Source organism: Choloepus didactylus, chromosome 5 (genome assembly GCF_015220235.1).
Source record: "Choloepus didactylus isolate mChoDid1 chromosome 5, mChoDid1.pri, whole genome shotgun sequence".
Taxonomy (NCBI): domain Eukaryota; kingdom Metazoa; phylum Chordata; class Mammalia; order Pilosa; family Megalonychidae; genus Choloepus; species Choloepus didactylus.
The window spans coordinates 112,689,923-112,704,556 of NC_051311.1; the positions used below are offsets into that span (position 1 = coordinate 112,689,923).

Here is a 14,634-nt window from a genome sequence, read left to right on the forward strand (position 1 = left end):
GACGTTTTTCAAACTGAATATTATGTGGAATTGATTCTCAGTGGTATAATTTCCTTTATAATCTCTTATACCAACAGCCTTCAAACAGTTTCTATAACCACTTGCATATTCCTAAATCACTTCTGCCCAAGGGTTTGAGAACTTCTTCTCCAGAGTCAGATTCTGGTACACCACCCCTCACCCCTGTGGCTAGCAGTGCACCTTTCTCATCTGACCACATAGCTGAATTTCAAGAAGGACCACTGCACCCTGAAAGGGGGCCTTTCTCCTCTATTTGGGGAGACACTTCACTCTCCTCTCCTTCAAAATCTGATCACAATATGGAAGAATCTGCTTGCAACCATCCAGCTACCACCAAGGAAATATTACAAGAAAAAGGTATTGTTAAATTTTTTGTTTTTGCTTTTACTTTGGCTAACTGCTCAATTTGTGCAATGTAAAAAAAATAGCTTTTTCTCATAACTATAAGTCATTTTCTTCTCATAATTAATAACTAACGTAGCTTTCCTTTTATGTTGTCAGATAAGAGAAACCACCTCTCCTTGTCCCCACTCCCATTTTTTATAGGTTTCATACCAGGTTAGTATTTTTATCTCTCAGCTCTCCATAAGTTTACTATTGAAGAAAATTCTACAGAGGGCCTTCTAGATATTTCACAGTATAGCAACTCAGAGTTTCAGTAATCACTAACACAGTCTTATAGAAAAAGAAAAAGAATATGAAGATCAAAATGGTGTAGGCCTTAAACCATTAATTGGTTTTTAGTTAGAAGAAATTTTCACAATAAGAATTTCTATTACAAAGAAAATGATAGAAAAAACTATGATAAAAATTATGAACAGAGTTTACTCAAATTTGAAAATAGGCTACTGGAATCAATATCAGAAGTTTCATAGCAGTGTCAATAGACTTTTGTCTTTTTAATTGTATGTTGCAATTTATAGAAGTAATAAATTCTTGTTTAAGCAAGACAAAGAATGCAGAGATGTAAAAAGAATAGGTTCAGTCTCTTCCTACCACATCTGATCTACTCCTTTAATGTAACCAAATATATTTGGTTATAAATAATAATATTTTTTACATCTGAAATGACATAAAAACACATACCAGATTGCCAAAACTTTTAAAGAATTCCAACACCCTCAGTTATGCTATGGGACACGCTCATACATTGCAGATATAACTGTGCATCAGTACAGGTTTGGAAGGTCCATATGTCAATTATCTGTGCCAGATCAGAAATTCTAATTATCCAAAGATACATTGTAAATATAGAAATACAGTTCACTCTGGATGTTCAAATTATTTTGTAACTTTTGGTGAGCATCATAGCTTTATTCCTGATATTTTCCTATTGATTTCCATTCCTGAGCCTGTCAATTGCTGAAATTATCTTCCATAGATTAAGCACGGATCTTCTAGAAACCATTTTGAGGTAAAAATTAAGTATTTAGGGAGTTCAAAATACCAGTGGAGGCAAGAGAATGTATGTCAGACTTCCTAGTTCATCAGAAGTGGTCGTCAAGTTGGTGAAGGATTTGCACTGTGATTTTGACATGATTTCAAAAGAATTGAAGACTTCAAAAACTCTCACTAATTAAATGAAATTAGTACTTGTGTGGAAATATATTTGTGATAATCCATCTATCTTAATCTATGCAAAAATGTTTTGTAGAACCCGATTGGTCCATAAGAAGGTAAAACAACAGAAACATATACTTTGGAGCTATATGTTATTACTTTGTGACCCACTGTTTGAGTCTATCAGACATGATGGAGCAACAGAAAAAATTACATTACAGTCAGAGAGTGGATCACTCAGACATGAATTCTGACCCAGAGATTTCCAAAAATGGCGAAATCTTGTCTGGATTTATTTCTCTCTGCCATTTTCTTCTAATTTATTTGAAATCAGGAGATGTTTCCTGTCACCTTGGAGGAGTAGTTCATGGATATGAATTGGGTTTTGCAGTTCTTTTAACAGTAATGTAGTGGTAGCTGAGAGAATTCCATCCTCCTTTGTTTGCTACTGCCTCTTCTCTGGTTACTTTCCCATGGATAGAAAGAAGGACCATAAGATTGGTAGGGGGTGAGTGGGGTAGTTTCTTCTCCAGAGACCAAGTAACTGGGCTTTCCCATTTTCAGTTTTCCTGGACTGATCATGCTTCTGGGTACCAAGGCAGTAGCAAGTGCTTTTAGGAAGTACTAATTTTGTAAATAGTCAGTTAATAGTGTAGTGGCCATTGTTACATACTAACCATGTCCAGATGAAAGTAGACACTGAAGCCTTACATTCTTTCCTTCCCTTGATAAAAGTTTCTGTCCTTGGAGAGTTTTCTATACCTTCCATATTCATTTGATACTAATTAATTTCCTCATGTATTCATTAAATGATTATTAAGTTCCTTCTCCACATCAGGCATTGTGCTAAAGGCTGAATATATGGTGATAAACAGGATTCCACCCCTGTTCTCAAGGAGTTTTCAGACTAGAGTCTATTGTATATTTGCCCCTCTCTCTCTTCCCCACCCCTGCTGTTGTTTTTTTTTTTTAGTTTGTTTGTTTGTTTGTTGACAGGCCTTGCCTCCCTGACATCCCATAGCCATGATGAACATCAACTGGGAAGGCCCTATACTTTATTGCCTTCCACTCTAAAATACTGTTCCTCCTTGAAAACTGTCAAAGAGGGAGACCTATCCACCATTTGACTCTCAGAGGTTCTTTTTGGCAGATAGTGCAGCCTTGAGGGGTCAAAGATCTGGTCCTCAGTTTTCTAATTCCAGAAATCCAAAAATTCACCCATATTTATTCAAGCTCACATTGCCTGATCATGCTGTTTGATCTCAGAAAACACTAATTTTTAAACCAGAATACTAATTTCCTGATTTACTTTGGAAGATACAGCTGACGTAATAACCATAATTCATTCATTTACTTTTCTCTCTCCTGGTTGGGAGGTTTATACATTCAGAAAGTTGTTCAGTGAGCATAAAATTAAAGTTACTTGGATGTATAAACAGAATACTCTTATTAGATTGAGCTTACTGATGAATTGCCCTGTTTCTCTGCAGCATTACCTTTATTACAACTCTCTCATGTCCTTCAAAGTCTTCCCCTACCTATTTCCTAAGGAAAGGACCTCAATAGCCTTCAAACTTTAGGGAAATCCCATGTTCCTTTGATATAACATTGCAGAGACTGATGTGTCATAGATAATAGAGTGGAATATGGCTTTGTTGTTCAGAATCCAATTTGCAGAATCACATTTTGTAAAATCCTTGAGTTCCTTGCTATGTGGAACTAATCCACTATTCAGACCTGGACTCAGCAGAAGTTAGGTAGAGTTAACCTGATTTCCTTGTCAGTTTTTTTTTTCTTTATCTATGTAAGCTTGTAAGTGTGATTCTTATGACTCATTGGTTCATCAGTAAAGGAAATGGCATGGGATTCAAACACATTCACAGGTACAGACTGACCTTATGTTCACACTATCACTGAATACTCCACTCCAGGCAAATCCTGATCTTTCTTCAAAGACCAGCTTAAACCTCAAATCCTTTCATGAAGCCTTAGCCACATCCACCCCATTTCCAGGCAGAGTGAATTATTCTCCTCTCTCTAATCCCACAGAATTTTTCACACTGTTGCTTCTGCCTCTATCACCTTGTGTATGATGATGAGTAAACTACTTGAATCAAGGTTTTCTCATTCATTTTATTAATCTTTGTATCCTGGTCCCAAACAAGGGTATGACATATAATAGGTGTTCATTAAGTTTCTTCTTTGAATTAATAAGATTGCAGGTCTTCTAAAACAGGAGTCATCAAGCCAAACTCACCCCTGCCTTGTTTTTGTAAATAAAGTCTTAATGGAGCACAGCCACCCACATTTAGTTACATTCTGTCCACTTCCACACTACAATGGTGGAGTTGAGTAGTTAGAATAGACACCATATGGCCCACAAGCCTAAAACATTTACTATCTGGCCCTTTCCAGAAAAAGTTTGCCAACTCCTGATCTAGAATAATATTTCCTTCCATTTAACATTGTTAAATAAACCATGAAAATGTCTCAGTCATTGATTGCCACTTATCTAGATTTTTTTAAGTAATAAACCATTACTTTTGGTCAGTGACGTTACTGCATAGATAATGAAGTTACAGCTGCATTTGATTACCATCCTCAAGATAATACTCTGGTTACTATAATTGGAATGGGTTGTTTTTTAAGTCCCCTCAAGACTATATTCACAAACCATCATGGTTCTCATTTGTGAGGGGCCTCGGAGGAAACTGTAATGGATAATTTATCCATTACAACTGGATAAATAATGAACATCTAATTGCATTTCAGTTAAAATTCTGCCCTCTTCTGTCCCAGGACTGGCCTCACACCATTATCAAGGTATTCCAAAAGGGAAAGCTTCTATTCTCATTTTCTCCCTGTATCTCTCAGACTTTCAGGAGTGACATTCTGTACTGAACTTTGAAGATATAAGGGAAGTAGACTGGGTTCCTGTCAGAAGGCACCGAAACCCAAAGGCAAGAAAAACACGGAGGACAGAGCCTAAGCATTCAAATCAAAGAGTTGGAGCCAGAGAAGGAACAGAAAGAAAACCATTTTGGTCCCTGCTTTGAATGCAAGGGATGGTTTGATATTGTTTATTCTTGCTTATCTTGTCCATTCCAATATGATTGAAGCAAAGACTCTGCGATGAATATTAGGCCTCTGTCCAACAGGACCTCTGCTGTCTTAACTGAGTATTCCTCAACATAGCTGTGTTTCCTGCATCTTATAAAAAGGCATTCATTATTTTCTTTTATGGTTAGGAACTTACACAAACCCCTTAGATTCAGAGATGTACCAATTTTTGATTCATGGTTTAAAAAAAATATAGTAATTGGTCTTTTCACGTATGTGTATACCTTAGATGGTGCCAAAGTTCCCAAATCACTAAGATCATCCAGTTCATTGGTGGTGCAAGGAGGACAAGTTAAGCAGAAGTTTGTGGATCTGGGGTAAGCACTTTATGATATGAAAAGCAAGCCCTCTGTAAAAGGAAAATTAACAGACAAAATTTCAACTTCCCCTTTCTGACTGTATGCTGTCATTATAGGACACATTTGCAAAAAAATTCCAGCAAGGAAAAGAAATGGAAAGAAAAGGAAAAAGAAGCCAATAGGTTTTCTCCAGGTAGCAGGTATGGATGGGTGATTAAAAATACAAATTTATTTTTATACCAAACTTTCTGGTCCCCTTCCATGTTAACCAAATTCTATGGTCAGTATCTTTGAGCTGAAGTGATATACCTAGAGTTGAAAGAAAAATTGCACAAAATCCCTTTTCGTTATAGCCCACATCTGGCCTTGAGCATATTCATTGGTCCTAAACTGCAGAATTATGGTCACTTTAATAGTTTCAATAATTGTTTACCTAAAAATGGCATATTTATGTGATACTTTAGACATATTTCAGGATTTTTTACTTGGCTATCAGTGCTTTGTGCCTTCCCTTTTTGTTAAATCTGAAAGGATCATTTTTCTCGTAAGTACCTTGTTCGCTTTCAAGACTGTCCTTTCCACATGCATGTAAGAGTGACCACTGTCTCTTGCTGGACTTGGCCATTGAATTGATTTTGCAACAATATGACCATGGTTACTTTACAATAAAGACTGTCCTAGAGATAAGTGAGTTTTGTACAGCATGTTGTCAAATTTTCTCAATTTTATTCTGAGATTACATAATTTTTAAACTTAAATTTGTATAGGGAGACAGTAAATCATAGGCTCTAGAATCCTGCTGCTGAGTGAAATATAGCCCTCCAATTTACTGCCTTTTTAAATTTTGAACAAGTTATTTAACTCTCTGTACCTCTTTTTTTCTCATATATAAAATAAGGACAATAATTGTATTTACCTCATAATGTCATTGTGAGGATTAAAAAAGTTTTCATGTAAAGCACTTAAATGGTACCTGGCATATAGGAAGTATTTAAAAATAATAATAGAGATAATTTGTTATTATTACATTATTTGCAAGTTACAAAGAACTTTTACATATATCACTTCATTGAGAGGGCAGGTGATGGGACCTTACTTTATTGGTGAAAAACTTAACCTTCATAGAATTTAATTGATTTGTCCAGGGTTATGCAACAGGCAATAATGTCAAGCTGGGGCTTTTGCCTACTGACTAGATCTCTTTCCAACACAGCATGTCACCTCTAGTTATTTATGGATCTAATGACCTTTAAATTTCTGGATGAAATTTGGGATTCATCACTATTATATCAAATTAAGGAAGAAGCAGACAAAATGTTAAGAAAAGAAGATGATAAAATTATATGGAGACCACTTACCCAGTCTATAGGCTGCCCCATGCTGTTTCCTTTTCTCCTTTTTCTCTTTTCGGGCATACTCCTTGATGAGGAAATTGTATCTTCAACTGAGGATTCCAGGAGAAGGGGTTAAGGGACAAGAAGAGTGAATTCCCAAATTAATTACTTTTATTAGTCTGTTGTACAATGAATAAAGGAGAGAAAACTCTTTTGATATTGAGGACAACAGTCTCAGGAGAAATAATGGTAAATTGGGGTCACATGCAAGTCAAAGACCTTTTAAATTTGTGTGGTTTGGGAGTAAAAATTTTAAACAGGCTGCTTTGCACCTTAAAATTTAGAATAGAAAATTATCAAATATGCTCAGAAAAAATAAAACATAATAAAACCATTTTAAGGAAGAGAGAGATCCAAAAATGCACAATGGAAGAGAAATTTGGATACTTCTAAAGGGACACTGCCTTTAATGGTCCCTGGGTTTCAGAGGAAGTCACTACTTCTCCCCTTAGAAGTTCTGCCCTAAAAGGCATGTAACCACAGGTGGGAGACGTTTGAGTGAATTTCAGTTGTCATACTCAGAGTTTATCATCTCCTCCTATAAATTCCAGGTGAAAATTTAATCTTGATTCTGTTGGTGAGTTCTCACCTTACTATAGGCAAAACCACGGGTAATCAAGGGTGAGCCAATATTAGCACACTGCTTTACCACAGCTGGTGCCAACTTTTGAACCAGGAGCCAGGCTTCTAGCTCATTGCCTAGACAGTTTTATATTTTTAAAGTATTAAATCTGGAGTCCCTCTGTTCCAATAGTCAAAAACTGCAGCATTTCCCATGTATAAATGCTATAAAATAGGTTTTGATTAGAATCATAATTTTATAAGTATTTTTGTAATTACAGTAGGATTTTGGCAAGACTGAAAGGAATTCATGACATTGAAATAGTAGAAGGAGAACAAGGGAAGAATAGGGACATTTTCTAAAATAATTTTTTGAGCTATCAGAGTAATTGGTTAACACTAATCAAATCTAATGTCAACTTTTCTCCTATTAGATTGATATTGGGCCCAGCACATTGTAAAACATATTCCAGGAAGAACAGAATTACTACCCAGTAGGGGCTTAATGCAATTGAGTTGGTTTTACAGGGTCCCTGAAGGTAGGTGGGTGATAAGCACCACTGTCTCCAATGCTGCAATTGTGGTGAAGAACACAGAATAAACTCCCCACCCCAGGAGGCTTTCCTGGAAGTAGGAAGGTTATGATTCATGTTTGAGTTGGTAATCTTATCTCTTAGGCTTTTTATCCAATTCTTAGTAGGTTGTTAAAATCTGATGCGGTCATTCAGTCAGTTATGGCCTGAGGCTATTCCACTTTAAAGAGGCAAGACACTTGCTAAACTTGGTTTTAGTTTTTTTCTTCTTCAAAGAGTAAAGAATTTACCACAAGTTTAAAGAGTTTAACATATGTTGTGCTCCAAATTGGAGACATGACTCAGATACATGACCAGCATGAGACAGATAAGAAAGTAGACAAGGCTAAAAAAATTATAATAAAGAAACTATACTAAGAAGTATGATTTGATTTTCTTTTACAACTGTGTGTTCAGTTAACATTCTGATTTAGACAGGCAGGGTAGTGGATAACAAATTCAGTAAACATTTAGTTACCAGAGCTTGTTCATCCCTTAAATAGCACACCAAATAATGAAATAAAAGACTATCCTAATTCCTAGAGTTAGTGAGTAGCCACCAGTGTCAGTAGAGCATGTACTTTGGAGTTTTGTGGGAAAAGCTTCTGGTTTAGTCACTGAATGGAAAGTCCTGTGGGCAGATATGTGCATCTGAGGAGGACCCTGAATGGTGGTATGGGGGAAAATGTGATGAAGGGAGATGGCTCTCCTTTGTGGAAGTGGATTTGCACTTCATTATTCACCATAAAAGTGTGCTGAGCTGAAATACAAGGTATTAGTCCTGACTTTGCCATAGGTAAGTCTCAGAATTTCTTGGACCTTGGTTTCCTAAAATAATAAGGTTGAACTAAGACTATATGGGCTCTATTTTCCCACTCATATCTATGTGTACTGTCCAGTATGGTAGCCTCTAGTCAGATGTGGCTATTGAGCACTTGAAATGTCACTAATATATATTGAGATGTGCTGTAGGAGAATCCACTACATTTCAAAGACTTAGGATAAAAAAAAAAGAATAGAAAATATCTCAATAATTGTGTAATATTGATTACATGTTGAAATGATAATATTTCAGATATTTGGGGTAGAATAAAATATATTGTTAAAATTGATTTCACCTCTTTTTTATAGTCTTTAATGTGGCTGCTAAAAATTTAAGTTTACACATGTGGTTCACATTATATTTCTATTGGACACTGCTGATCTATGTGATTATGAAAAATAGAAAAAAATCCTCTTTTGATTTCTAACTTATTATTCAACTGGTCTACAAATCCTTTTTTGCTCTATTATTTATTTCTACTACTCTTTTTTCAAGAATAAATGTGTTTATATATGAAAGTACATATGATACAAAGTATAATTTTTTTTGAAAAAGTAAACTGGATGGGGAGAAAATAAGGTAAAGCAAAAAGTAAGTAAGATTGGTACTTAAAATTCATCTTCAACAATATCTTCATAGTAAGTATAACAGTGGCCCTGAGTGAATGCCACTGAGAGCCAGGCTATAGTATGGGACTGCTTGGTTCAAATCCTAGCACTGCCACTTGTCATCTGGGGCAAAGTACTTAATATCTCTGTGCCTCAGTTTCATCATCTGTAAAATGGAGGTATATACATACCTCATGGGGTTTGGGGAGGACTATGAGAGTGAAATTTAAGTATGTTGTAAGTTCTTAGTAAATGTAAAGTGCTATCATTATCATTATTAACATTTAAACAATTCTGATGGAAGGGATGTAAATGAAAATCTTCTCCATTCATATTTTATTGACAGTCTTGTCCAAGGATGATTTTTCACATCTTCTTGAAGAATGAATGGACTGTATGAATTTATAGTTCAGGCAGTCCTTCATGGATGTTACTTCTCTCAAAAATGCTTCGATAAATCAAGGTGCAGGAGTGACAAGTACCTGGAGGGCAGCTATGCCTTGTTGCTGAGTAAGAGCAGGATCTCTACTGAACAGTCATCTCAGCTGGGGTGGAAATTCACCCCTATATGAGCATGATGAAAGAACACATGTGCATGAATAGAAAAACACCTCACCTTTGCCTAAACCTGGCCCAGAGAGGCACCCCAGAGAGGAGCCAAGATTTTCCTAAAAAAAAATAATAATAATAAACAAGAAATGGACGTTAGGGAACATCAGAGTAACTTGAGCCTAGAAAAGATTTAAAGCAAATGTTACAAAGCAAATATTTCCAAGCAACTAGGTAACCATAAACAATGATGACAAAAACTCAGCAAAGCTGAGTACCTACCCTGTGTGGTATTATTAAAGTCTCAAATTTTAAAACCTACTTTTTTTTTTAAGAGTTTCAATTCAAATTACAAATCTTGATTGTTTTATTTTATGTAAAATAAAAACAATCACTTTCATGGAGTCCTTTGAATAGTGTTAACTTGGCCTTAGTAGAGCAGATTTGATCCCATTTTTAGGTGTGTTGATAAATTTAATATATTCAAGTCTCTTTTTAAGCACTTGAAACCTGATAAACTTAGATTCCTAACAAGCAAACATTTTTGCTTACTTAAAAAAAACTTTCATAAACCTAATAAGTTAAAATTATAAATATAGTGACTCTAAACAGCCCAGTACTCTTATTTAGGTGGTTAAATTATTTTATACCTTAAAAACACATATCTAAAATCAGTTAAATATTTTAAGATAAAATCAATACAGAGATTTCTCAGATTTCTGTTAGTACAAATTTTTGTAAACCCTTAAACAATATATTTATTATTCCTAAACCTAAATTTATGTTTTGGTAGAATGGATTTGATTTACATATCATCTTGCTATTTCATTTTAAACCCTCCCAGTGTTGGGAAGACCTATTAAAGGAAAAGTTTTACCATCTCAAGTTAAGTTTGAACAATTTATAGTGACCAGCTCAGATGAGCTGAATTGATTATTCATCAGAGATTTAGACCAGAACTCAGGATCTGGGAGCAGGGTATGTCCAGGACAACTGGCCCTGAGCCACATTTGGATGCCAGTGTTTTTCAAAGCCATTAGACAATAGACTCTCCAAGTCCCCTTCAGATAGGTCTGGCTTTACAATGTTAAGTATCCTTGGTAGACAGTAGAACCTTACAGAACTACTTTATCTGTTTTGGGTAAATCAAAGTCCACATCCCTTCCTCTGGCTACAGCTAACTTTCTTCAATTAACCTCTTTTACTTTTTGAATTCTATATTCTTTTCATGCTTTTTCCATTCTGGCTGTTCCTGAACTCTTAGTGATATTTTCATGAATAATTCACACACCTTGTTCTCAAAATTAAAGCAGCTAAACAAACAAACAAACAAAAACAACATGGGGGTGCTCCCCACACGCCCTGTCTCCCAGAGAAACTGGTTTCAAGATGTATATAAATGAATTAATTGCTCTAAAGCACTGTTAACTATAAACCATTGAAATGCCAGAGCTCAGCTCTCCAAAATATGACAACTTTGGATTACAAAGACTTAATTTGAAGCCATTAATTCTCCCAGTTCCGAACAATAAAGTATCAAGGTTATAGTAGTGACTTTGTGGTTCTATTTTTTTCCAAAAATGATAGCAATCCATTAGTGTACAAGCTAAAAAAGAAAGTGAAAGAAATACCAAACACATACCTATTTTGATCAATTAAGACTTCATTTCTATCAATCTTGGTTTTTCAAGGGAATCATGAAGGGTCTATATGGAGCAGATGCAGCTTAGCCGATAACCTGCCTTCAGAGTCAAAAAGGCCAATAAGAAGGGAAAGAAGGACGGGAGGAAGGGAGGAAAAAAAGAAAGAAAGAGAAAAAGAAAGAGAGGGAAGGAAAGAAGAAAAGAATAAATTTTGTTATTCCTAACAGATTTCTCCATAAAGTAAAATAGACGATAAGAAAGGTCAGTAATAGAATAACTCCCTGCTCCTTTTGTAGGCCCGATTTATCCAGAAGGAAATTGACATATTATTTTAGGAAGAATATCTGGTAGGCTGATAGGTCTGTAATTTTAAAGTAATAGAGAATTTCCTTTTTCAAAAGAAGAATGTTGTACAGTCCACATCTAAGCAGATAAAGCATGCCACTTTTTTTTATTTAATTATACTGGGAAACACATAGAGGTTACATCAGTTCATGGAGTTTTAAAGTCAGGATACAAAAAGAAATGAGGCAAGCACAGCATACAGCCTCAGCGGGGGCGCAGCTAGGCCTCATGAAGAACTGGAAAATGCTCTTCTGAACCCCAGGATCTGGTGGTTTGCAGATGTATGTCTCCTTAGAAGTGGACTTTCACTGCATCTATTCACTTTCTCCACCATTCTGTCCACTCTCTTGGTGTGTAAAGGCTACACTTCCATGATCTCACTCACCATGGTGGCCTCAGAACCTGTCCTCGGTGCTAAATATACAAATCCATATGGAATTATTGTCTCTAATATTTTCTTGGCAGTGAGAATTGTATGAAAGAGTTTTAACTAGATGTGTTCTTCAGATTTTGTTTTAAATGTTGCCTCGCCAGGATCTGGGATTACCAAAGACCTTTCAAAATAAGGTATTAGAATGACAACAATTAGGATGCAATATTCATATTCCCTGCCTGTTTTTAAAAAGGGTGTGGAGGTGGATTTTTTTTTAAATAAATTCAAAGTTACATGAATAGTTGCAAAAATAATACTAGCCCCATACACAGAATTCCATCATACCCTGACCCCCCTCCCCCGATAGCTCAATCAACTTTAACATGCTGTCACATCACTATTTCTTTCCCTCCCTCCCTCCCTCCCTCCCTATCATCCATCATCTATTTCTCTGTCTTCTGAACATATGAGAGTTAGCTGCACACATCCTTGAACATACACTATAATTCACGTATGTACTTCCCATGAACAAGAACATTCTTTTACGTAATTCCATTAAGCACAGCTAAAAAGTATAAGAGATTCAACAATGATACAATGCTTACATTCTATATTTCCTTTTCCTTATGTCTCAACTGTGTCCCTTCGAGCCACCTGTCCTCCACCCTCCAATCCCATCCAAGTTCATCCTTAGCATTCAATTGTCGTCTAGTTAGACTTTTTTTTTTTTCTTTTTTCAATTGTGGAAACATATATACAGCCTAAATCTTCCCATTCCACTCCCTCCCTAGCCTTCCATTAGTGGGATTAATCACATTTAAAATGATGTTATGCTCTTTCCCACCATCCATTACTAGAAATTTCCCTTCACCTCAAACAGCAACCCTACACTCATTTCTTAACTCCCCATTACCCCTTCCCCCATTTCTCTTAACCCATACTCTACTTTTCATCTCTATGGTTATATTCTCTAATAATTTCTTTGTGTTTACTGTGGGGCTTAAAATTAACCTCTTAAATCCCTATCAATCTTGTTTTTCTTTGATACCACCTTCACTTCAATAGGGCACATAAACTATGTTCCTATACTCCTTCATTCCCCCACCTTTATATAGTTGTCTAAAATTACATATTTTACATTGAGTTCAAAACCACTGATTTGTCCTTAGAGTTTTTGTATTTTTTATCATGTAGGAAGTAAATAGTGGAGTTATAGTTCAAAAATTATTGACTTCTATTTGTATTCCATTGTGTTTGGAGAATATTCTTTGAGTACATTCAATTTTTTTTTTTTTTTATTAATTTCTTGAGGCTTGTTTTATGTCCCAGCTTATGGTCCCTTCTGGAGAAAGATCTGTGATCACTAGAGAAAAATGAGTGTCCTGGTGATTTGGGATGTAAGGTACTATATATGTCTGTTAAAATTCTCTATATCTCTTTCTCCTTTCTTTGTCTCTCTGTTGGTAGGGCTTCCTTTAGAATCTGAAGTAGGGCAGGTCTTTTATTGGCAAAGTCTCTCAGGATTTGTTTGTCTGTGAAAAATTTAAGCTCTCCCTCAAATCTGAAGGAGAGTTTTGCTGGATAAAGTATTCTTGGCTGGAAATTTTTCTCTCTCAGAATTTTAAATATGTCATGCCACTGCCTTCTCGCCTCCATAGTGGCCACTGAGTAGTCACTACTTAGTCTTATAATGTTTCCTTTGTATGTGGTGAATTGCTTTTCTCTTGCTGCTTTCAGAACTTGCTCCTTCTCTTCAGTAGTTGACAGTCTGATCAGAATATGTCTTGGGGTGGGTTTATTTGGATTTATTCTATTTGGAGTTCGCTGGGCATTTATGCTTTGTGTGTTTATATTGTGTAGAAGGTTTGGGAAGTTTTCCCCAACAATTTCTTTGAATACTCTTTCTAGACCTTAACCCTTCTCTTCCCCTTCTGGGACACCAATGAGTCTTAAGTTTGGACGTTTTATTTTATCTATCGTATCCCTGAGATCCATTTCGATTTTTTTGATTTTTTTCTCCATTCTTTCTTTTGTTCTTTCGTTTTCTGTTCTGTGGATTTCTAGGACACTGAGATGTTGTTCAGCTTCCTCTAGTCTTGTATTGTGAATATCCAGAGTCTTTTTAATTTGGCCAATAGTTTCTTTTATTTCCATAAGATCTTCTATTTTTTTTATTTACTCTTGCAATGTCTTCTTTGTGCTCTTCTAGGGTCTTCTTTATGGCACTTATATCCTGGGCCATGGTCCTCCTGATGTCCTTTAAATCCTTTACCATGTTTTCGTTCTTCGATTGTAGTTCTTTGATTAATTTTGCGAGGTACAAGCTTTCTTCCGAAATCTTGATTTGTGTGTTTGGGGCTGGATTCTCCATATCGTCTGGTTTTATCATATGCATTAAGATTTTCTGTTGTTTTTGGCCTCTTGGCATTTGTTTTGCTCGATAGGGTTCTTTCAGGTTGTATCAAAAAAAAGGATATTGATCTAATTTTTCAGAGACACAGTTTGGTGATGTACACTTTCTCTAACTAACCAGCAGATAGTGTCTGTGAGTCACCTATATCCCTCAGATCAGTTCTCAACCTTTTTTCCGTGGAGTGTGAGGAAATGATTCTTGTGTGTTCAGTTGGAGAACTCAGTTTGGGTGTGTTGCTGGAGCCGTCCGCACTGAATGTGGGGCATGTGTACGGGTGGCCAGGGAGGAAGGGCAGTTCTACTGTTGAAATCTCCCAGGTTCTAGGAGATTCAAGGCTGCCACAAGAGTCTAAG

The 14,634-nt window shown here is 36.0% G+C and overlaps 1 protein-coding gene across 16 annotated transcripts in view; it reads left to right on the forward strand.

Moving 5' to 3' along the window:
- PPP1R9A (protein phosphatase 1 regulatory subunit 9A) overlaps positions 1 to 14,634 on the forward strand; it is a 429,978-nt gene that overhangs the window by 399,441 nt on the left and 15,903 nt on the right. For 7 of the 16 annotated variants that reach the window (XM_037836700.1, XM_037836701.1, XM_037836711.1 and 4 more), the window contains 4 exons: positions 78 to 378; positions 523 to 579; positions 4,931 to 5,018; positions 5,117 to 5,200. The exons of 3 other annotated variants lie outside the window; for them this stretch is intronic. In XM_037836700.1, the coding sequence (XP_037692628.1) occupies positions 78 to 378; positions 523 to 579; positions 4,931 to 5,018; positions 5,117 to 5,200 (530 nt within the window). The remainder of the gene's footprint in view (positions 1 to 77; positions 379 to 522; positions 580 to 4,930; positions 5,019 to 5,116; positions 5,201 to 14,634) is intronic. 6 more of the 16 variants (XM_037836712.1, XM_037836704.1, XM_037836706.1 and 3 more) reach the window with 3 other exon arrangements.